Here is an 8,700-nt window from a genome sequence, read left to right on the forward strand (position 1 = left end):
CAACTAGGTAACATCACCAATGCTAGCAGGGAGTGGGGGTTTGGGAGGAGGAATAAGAGGACTGTGAGGTCCTTGGTGCTCTCTGAGCTTGGTGGTTTTTCTGCAGGCATTTCATGAGTCAACTGAAGAGCAACAAAGATAATTAGGGGACTGGAGGCTAAAACATTTGAAGAACCGTTGCAGAAACTGGTCTAGTTTAATGAAAAGAAGGACTAGGGGAGGCATGATAGCAGTCTTCCAATATCTCAGGGGCTGCCACAAAGAAGCAGGAGTCAAGCAGTGGTGAAATTCAATTTTTTTTTACTACTGGTTCTGTGGGCGTGGCAGGATACTGCAAAATCCCCATCCCCTCTCCACAGCTGGGGGAAAGAATATTGCAAAATCTCCATTCCCACCCCACTCTGGGACCAGCCAGAGGAGGTATTTGCCGGTTCTTCAAACTACTCAAAATTTCCACGACCGGTTCTCCAGAACCTGCTGAATTTCACCCCTGGAATCAAGTTATTCTCCAAAAGCACCGGAAGGCAGGACAAGAAGCAATGGGTGGGAACTAATCAAGGAGAGAAGCAACCTGGAATTAAAGAGACATTTCCTGATAATTAGAACAATTACTCAGTGGAACAACTGGCCTCCAGAAGTTGTGAATGCTCCAACACTGGAAGTTTTGAAGAAGATGTTGGATAGCCATTTGCCTGAAGTGGTGTTGGGTTTCCTGCCTGAGCAGGGGGTTGGACTAGAAGACCTCCAAGGTCCCTTCCAACTCTGTTATTCTATTTCTATTTCTAACTAAGTAACCTCATCAGTGCTAGATGGGAGTGAAGGGAGAGGAGGAGGAGGAGGAGGAGGGGGAAGAGGAGAAAGTACAGTGGGGTCCTTGGTGTTCTCTGAACTTGTTCGTTTTCTTGCAGACGTTTCATGATCCAAACTAGCTAACATCAGTGCTAGATCATCACTTATGATGTTGCCTTCTTTGGATCATGAAGGGTCTGCAAGATAGCAACCAGGCTCAGAGAGCACCAATGGCCCCTCATTTCAACCCTGAACTATGAATATACTCCTTTATTAGGTCAAAAATTGCTGACGGTTAAGAGATTTGATTAGATTAGATTAGATTAGCAGAGTTGGAAGGGACCTTGTAGGTCATCTATTATATGATTATATGTAGGTCATCTATTATATATTATATGATTAGGGGACTGGAGATTAAAACATGATGAACGGTTGCAGGAACTGGGCATGGCTAATCTAGGGAAAAGAAGGACCAGGGGAGACATGAGAGCAGTCTTCCAGTATTTGAGGGGCTGCCACAGTGATGGGTTTTGAATTTTTTTAGAACCACTCCTGTAGGTGTGGCCTGCTTTGTGGGAGTGGCTTGCCAGCCATGTTACTGAGTGGGAATGGATTGGCAGTCATGTGGGTGTGGCCAATTTGTAAAATGTGGTGGAACTCACTTAACAACGCTCTTGCTTAGCAACCAAAATGTTGGCTCAGAAACTCTGGCATTTGAAGCATGCAAGTCTTAAAGCTGTCAAGTTACAAGACCCTTGCACACCTAACCCTTTAGAAAAAAAAAACCAAGGGTGTTCAAACTTGACAGCTTTAAGACTTGTGGACTTCAACTCCCAGAATTCCTCCTCTCGCTCTTCATCTTGATGATGTGTGGACAGGTGTGGAGAGGGAGCTGGAACCGGTTCTAAACGGCACTGTAGATTTGTGGAACCTCTTCTAGAGAAGAGGTTAGAACTGGCAGGAACCCACCCCTGGGCTGCCACAGAGAGGAGGGGGTCAAGCTATTTTCCAAAGCAACCGAAGGCCAGAGAAGGAATAATGGATGGAAACTGATCAAGGAGAGATTCAACCTGGAAATAAGGAGGAATTTCCTGACAGTGAGAACAATCAACCCATCGAACATAAATTGCCTTTGGAAGTTGTGGGAGCTTCATCCCTTGGAAGCTTTCAAGAAGAGACTGGACTGCCGTTTGTCAGAAATGCTGTAGGGTCTCCTGCTTGGGGGGTTGGGGGGTTGGACTAGATGACCTATAAGGTCCCTTCCAACTCTGTTAATCTGTGAATCTAGTTGGCGAGGCAAATCGGAAGAGACAGTGATGGGTCAAGGTTATTTTGTGGTTTGCAAAATCGATGACTTTCTGTGGCTGCTCTGATTTGACTCTTGACAAAGAAGGGGAGGAACAAAAATTATACACAAAGATTGATGATTTGGGGGGGATCTTCCCAGCCGTCAACCCAATATGGTCTGAACAGAAGATTGAGGTGGATGTGGGTGAGGTGAGCAGATTTGTTCAGGTAGATTGGCATGCATCCTACCTTGGGGTTGTCCAAGAGATGCTTATGATCCGATTGTGAAATTTGGGGAAAACTGGAAGGTGAAGTCCACCACATCTTAAGGTTGCTGAGGTTGAGAAACACCATTTTGGAGGGATGGGACTTCAGCACCCATAATATTTAGCTAGGGTGGCCTTTGACAATGGGAATCAGACACATCAGATAACAGTTTAACAGAGTTGGAAGGGACCTTGTAGGTCATCTAGTCCAACCCCCCCACTCAAGCAGGAGACCCTACACCATTTCGGACAGATGGCAGTCCGATTTCTTCTTGAAAGCTTCCAGGGATGAAGCTCCCAGAACTTCCCAAGGCAACTTCTGTTCTATGGGTTGGTTGTTATCACTGTCAGGAAATGTCTTCTTATTTCCAGGTTGAATCTCTCCTTGATCAGTTTCCATCCATTATTCCTTGTCTGGCCTTCAGGGGCTTTGGAAAATAGCTTGACCCCCCTCCTCTCTGTGGCAGCCCCTCAAATATGGAAGGATGCTCTCCTGTCTCCCCTCGTCCTTCTCTTCACTAGACTAGCCATGCCCGGTTCCTGCAACCATTCTTCGTATGTTTTAGTCTCCAGTCCCATCATCATTCTGGTTTCTCTGCATTCTTTCAAGAGTCTCCACATCTTTTTTTATAGTGTGGTGACCAAAACCGAATGCAGTATTCTAGCTGTGGTCTTATTAAGGCTTTACAGAGTGGTATTAGTATCTCCCTTGATCTTTATTGCATCCTTCGGTTAATGCCACTTAGGATTGCATTGGCTTTTTTGGCTGCCGCTGCACACTGTTGGCTTCTCTTTAGCTGGTTGTCCATTAAGACTCCAAGATCCACATTTGAAATTAGAGAGCAAGAGGATGAGCAATTTTATAAGATATGGGATTTGTTTTATCGGTGGCTAGGGGGAAAAAAAAACTTTGGAAATGAAAAATGATCTACTTATGCCTTAATTGAAAAAAGTAAATGATGATATAATTATGCTGTGAAATGATCTAATAATGACACAATGAAGTACTAATATAAGGTCTGGGGATATAATGTATAAGGTTAAGAACTTTTTATAATGATATTTCGCTGCTGATAAAGCAATTCTAATAGGGGAACAAATGAAAACTGGTATATATAGGTAGCGATGCTTTGTTGAACAATGAAGGAATAAGATCTCTGTTTGAAGGTATGAAATGCAAGATTAACAATAAATAGAAGTATACTCTCTGGGGAAAAATAATGCTAATGTTAACTAAATATATATTGTAGAATGAAAATAAGGCCTTTAGTTATATTAGATGAAATATTTGAGACGGTAAATATTATTTGAAGATGCAGAGGTTAAAACAATTGTAACCAAACGACATGCTGCATGTGATGATGGTTTTTTTTCTTTTTTTTTCTTTTTTGTCTTCCCCACTCCCCCCCGTTTTATTTTAAACCCTAGGTTAAAAACCCTATGGGGTTTTTTTTGTCTTTTTTTTTCTTTCCTTTTTTTTCTCTCCTTTTCCCATTGTTTTTTTTCTATTGTTATGTGATGTTGTCTATGTAATAAAAAATAAAATTATTTTAAAAAAAAAAGACTCCAAGATCCCTCTCACAGTCCCTGCTATTGAACCCGGTTTCACCCAGTTTATAGGTGTCCTTTTGATTTTTCTTACCTAAGGGTAGGACTTTGCCTTTTCTCTACACTGAATTTCATTTTGTATCAGTGGGGCACCAGATCATGTTGGCCTTTAAAAAGAAATAAAGAAAATGTGCTGATTTCTTTTGGAAGCTACTGTGTACCAGCCTTGACTTCCGAAGGCAAAAATGTATCCGAAAAAGCTGATGATATTGCCATGCTTTGCAAACTCTGATTTCCCCTTTAGCAGGGTTTTTTTCCCCCCGTTCGTATTTTTCTGGCTCTCTGCTGGAAAGAATCTTTCTGGGTTTTTGCCCTTTCTGTGAGAAGACGCCATCGAGTCACGCCGTGTCTTTCTAATCGCAAAACATTGCGTTCTGGAATGAGCGCTGTGGCCTGGATTTTCCCATTGTCCTAAGCTGCAATGAGGCTTTTTTTCCTTCTTCTTCAAATTTTGGTTCGCTTTGTTGTCGTTGTTGTGTAAAACCCAGCTGTGGAGATTTTGGAAGCAGGGTAGGGGTGGGGGGTTAAGACTGTTGTGTGTGAACAAGGGCATCAACCCAACACTCACTTCCTTTTAAGCAAACACACACACACACACACACACACACACAGAGGAAATTGCAACACAGATCAACTTTTGCTAGAGAAAAGAAAAATGTAATTCTTTTTTTTTTTAATTTAAATATTCCTGAAGGGGTTCCAGGACGAGGGCAATTAACAAAATGAAGGCATTCTGGCCATTGTGTTCTTGGTTCTTGTTCAGTAGGTTAGCCTACCCTTAACTAGGTTTCCAAGAAATTATGAAACCTCTGTAGAGCGGTTGCAGAATTACGGTGAAACAGCAAGGGCGCCCCTTGACATGAGTGACTTCCAGTTGGCCACGCCCACCCAGTCACATGACCACCTAGCCAGGCCCACCCAGCTGGTCATTAGGCAGATCATGTTAGTGGTCCGCGGGATTTAAGATTATGAATTGAGTGGTCCACAAGATCTGAAACGTTGGGGACAGTGGTGGGTTTCAAAAATTGTTGGAACCTACTCTGTGGGTGTGGCCTCCTTTGTGGGAGTGGCTTGCCACCCATGTGACCAGATGGGAGTGGCTTGCCGCCCATGTGACCGGATATGAAATTATGAATTAGTACTTAGGTCGGTCCAAGTAGTTATTCAGAAACTCTGGCATTGAAGCATGCAAGTCTTAAAGCTGTCAAGTTACAAGATCCTTGCCAGTGGTGGGTTTCAAAAATTTTGGGAACCTCTTCTGTAGGTGTGGCCTGCTTTCCGGGTCCACTGGTGGAACCTCTTCTAACCAGTTTGGTAGATTTGATGAACCGGTTCTACCGAATGGGTGAGAACTGGTAGGAACCCACCTCTGGTTGGGGACCCCTGGAGTAGAAGACCCAATCTAAGCGAACATCTCCCGACTTTACTTGGGAGTAGCCAACCTCAAGAGTTGAGATGTGATTGTTGTGCAAATCAAAAGTTTGTTCTCTTCTCATTCTCTCCTTTTTCCCCAGTCTGACCCATGGCTGCTTATCTCCCCTTCTCAGGACCATGAGAAGCAGTATGTGGGCTTTGCCACTTTGCCCAACCAGGTCCATCGAAAGTCGGTGAAGAAGGGCTTCGACTTCACTCTCATGGTGGCAGGTGAGGGAAGACCCAGATTGAGGACCTTCTCTTTAAGGATGGGTGTGTCTACTGAGAGGGGGTTTTCAGCTTCCTGGTAGAGCAGTTGTGGGATGGACTAAGCAGTCCGACTTGGTAGATCTTCCAAGGTCATCCAAAATCAGTTAGGAGTGGTCAGCCAAGGTTCTACTTGTGAATAGCTTGCATGTTAAACTCATCCTTGATAGAGGTGGACCAACTGTGAACATCCAGGGGTGGATGAATGAAAAGGATGAATGCTGTTTAATCTTCCTTCCTTCCTTCCTTCCTTCCTTCCTTCCCTCTTTCTCTTTCCTCTCTCCCTCCCTCCCTCCCATGCTTTCTTCTCTTCTCTCCCCTCCCCATCTCTTCTCTTCTTTCCCCTTCCCATCCCATCCCTTCCCTCCCTCTCTTCCCATCACTTCCCTCCCTCTCTCTTCCCATCCCTCCTTCCCTCTCTCTTCCCTTCCCTTCCCTCCCTGTCTCTTCTCTTCTCTTCTCTTCTTATCCCATCCCATCCCTTCCCTTCCCTTCCCTCCATCTCTTCCCATCCCTTCCCTCCCTCTCTCTTCCCATCCCTCCTTCCCTCTCTCTTCCCTTCCCTTCCCTCCCTGTCTCTTCTCTTCTCTTCTTATCCCATCCCATCCCTTCCCTTCCCTCCATCTCTTCCTGTCCCTTCCCTCCCTCTCTCTTCCCTTCCCTTCCCTCCCTGTCTCTTCTCTTCCCTTCCTTCCCCATCTCTTCTTTCCTCTTCCCCTCCCTCCCCTCCCTGTCTCTTCCCTTCCCCTCCCGGAGAATGGAGATTAAAAATTAGACTGAAATATTGTCTCTCTCCAAGGACAGGATGTTCTAAATAAGAATATCAGGTACAGAGAGAAGATTGTGTTAGTTCGGCTGTGCCATTTCTGAAGATTCGAGACTCCTTCCAAGATTATTATTATTATTATTTTTTAAAGAATTGTTTGCTTTTTGTTCTTTTAGGAGAATCTGGTTTGGGCAAATCAACCCTGGTGAACAGTCTCTTTCTGACAGATCTCTACAAAGACCGGAAACTTCTCAACGCTGAGGGTACCATTCTTAATTAGTCGCGGTCAGCCAATAGCACAATTCCCCATGATGTTTATAACTTGTGGGTCTTAGTTGTATATTCTTGGTAGAAACGTGTGGGTGAGCTTCTTTGTAATCTGAGAGGATCTGTTTTTACAAAATAAGCTGATTTGTGGACCAACCAGGATCTTTCCTGGTCCACAACTACATCATGGAATGGCCAAAATTATGCTTCAGTATAATGGATGAGTTTGTCCCTTATACAGTCTCTAAGGGACCATTCAAAGTTACAACCCTGCCAAGGCCACCCAACACACTGGATATTTTGGAGGAAAGGGAGAGCAGATGCAACCTGGGGATGACACCTGTGCCATCCCCATCTTAGTTGGGACTTGGCGCCTGATCTTGGTGCTAACTACCTGCATTGTTGTTTTTCCTTTATCTATGAAGAAAGAATAAATCAGACGGTAGAGATTGTGAAACATACTGTGGACATCGAAGAGAAAGGGGTCAAGCTGAAGCTGACAATAGTGGACACGCCAGGCTTTGGAGATGCCGTCAACAACTCAGATTGGTGAGTCCTTTTGTCTGAATGTGTACAAAAACTACTTAGGGGGCTGGACTAGAAGACCTCCAAGGTCCCTTGCAGCTCCTTCTCTCCTCTCCTCTGTAATCTTCTGTTCTCTTCTCATCTGTTCTCTTCTCTTCTGCTCTGCTCTGCTTTACTCTACTCTCCTCTCCTCTTCTCTTCTTTCCTCCATCTCCTCCTCCTCCTCCATTCTACTCTACTCTTCTCTTCTTTCCTCTCCTCCATCTCTTCCTCCTCCATTCTACTCTACTCTATTCTACTCTTCTCTTCTTTCCTCTCCTCCATCTCTTCCTCCTCCATTCTACTTCACTCTACTCTACTCTACTCTTCTCTTCTTTCCTCTCATTTCCTCTCCTCTCCTCCATCTCCTCCATTCTCCTCTCCTCTCCTCTACTCTTCTTACCTCTCCTCCATCTCTTCATCCTCCACTCTACTCTACTCTACTCTACTCTACTCTACTCTACTCTACTCTACTCTACTCTACTCTACTCTACTCTACTCTTCTTACCTCTCCTCCATCTCTTTCTCCTCCATTCTACTCTATTCTACTCTACTGTACTCTACTCTTCTCTTCTTTCCTCTCATTTCCTCTCCTCTCCTCCATCTCCTCCTCCATTCTACTCTCCTCTCCTCTCCTCTACTGTACTCTTCTTACCTCTCCTCCATCTCTTCATCCTCCATTCTATTCTATTCTACTCTACTCTACTCTACTCTACTCTACTCTTCTTTCCTCCATCTCTTCCTCCTCCATTCTATTCTATTCTACTCTACTCTACTCTACTCTACTCTACTCTACTCTACTCTACTCTCCTCTACTCTTCTTACCTCTCCTCCATCTCTTCCTCCTCCATTCTATTCTATTCTATTCTACTCTACTCTCCTCTACTCTTCTTACCTCTCCTCCATCTCTTCCTCCTCCATTCTACTCTATTCTACTCTACTCTACTGTACTCTACACTTCTCTTATTTCCTCTCATTTCCTCTCCTCTCCTCCATCTCCTCCTCCATTCTACTCTCCTCTCCTCTCCTCTCCTCTACTCTTCTTACCTCTCCTCCATCTCTTCATCCTCCATTCTATTCTACTCTACTCTACTCTACTCTACTCTACTCTACTCTACTCTACTCTTCTTTCCTCTCCTCCATCTCCTTCTCCATTCTATCTACTCTACACTTCTCTTCTTTCCTCTCCTCCATCTCCTCCTCCTCCATTCTACTTTACTCAACTCTACTCTATTCTACTCTTCTTTCCTCTCCTCCATCTCCTCCTCCTCCATCTCCTCCTCCATCTCCTCCTCCTTCATTCTGTTGTGTTCTATTCTATTCTATTCCATTCCATTCTATTCCATTCCATTCCATTCCATAGCACGAAAAGTTGTAAAATGGACCGAAAATCACTGAACAAGTCTCTCGCTCAACAATAGAAATTTTAGGCTTCTAGTATTATAACAATATTAGATACTTAAGGTATTGGAA

General features: G+C 44.1%; 1 protein-coding gene across 3 annotated transcripts in view; it reads left to right on the forward strand.

Annotated features, from left to right (window-relative positions):
• The window catches only part of LOC116516613 (septin-5), a 40,840-nt gene that overhangs the window by 21,829 nt on the left and 10,311 nt on the right, over positions 1-8,700 (forward strand). For 2 of the 3 annotated variants that reach the window (XM_032229219.1, XM_032229217.1), the window contains 3 exons: positions 5,498-5,594; positions 6,573-6,659; positions 7,089-7,212. In XM_032229219.1, coding sequence (XP_032085110.1) covers positions 5,498-5,594; positions 6,573-6,659; positions 7,089-7,212 — 308 coding nt within the window. Of the gene's footprint in view, positions 1-5,464; positions 5,595-6,572; positions 6,660-7,088; positions 7,213-8,700 lie in introns of all 3 variants that reach the window. The other variant, XM_032229218.1, reaches the window with a different exon arrangement.

Source organism: Thamnophis elegans, chromosome 13, assembly GCF_009769535.1.
Source record: "Thamnophis elegans isolate rThaEle1 chromosome 13, rThaEle1.pri, whole genome shotgun sequence".
NCBI classification, from domain to species: domain Eukaryota; kingdom Metazoa; phylum Chordata; class Lepidosauria; order Squamata; family Colubridae; genus Thamnophis; species Thamnophis elegans.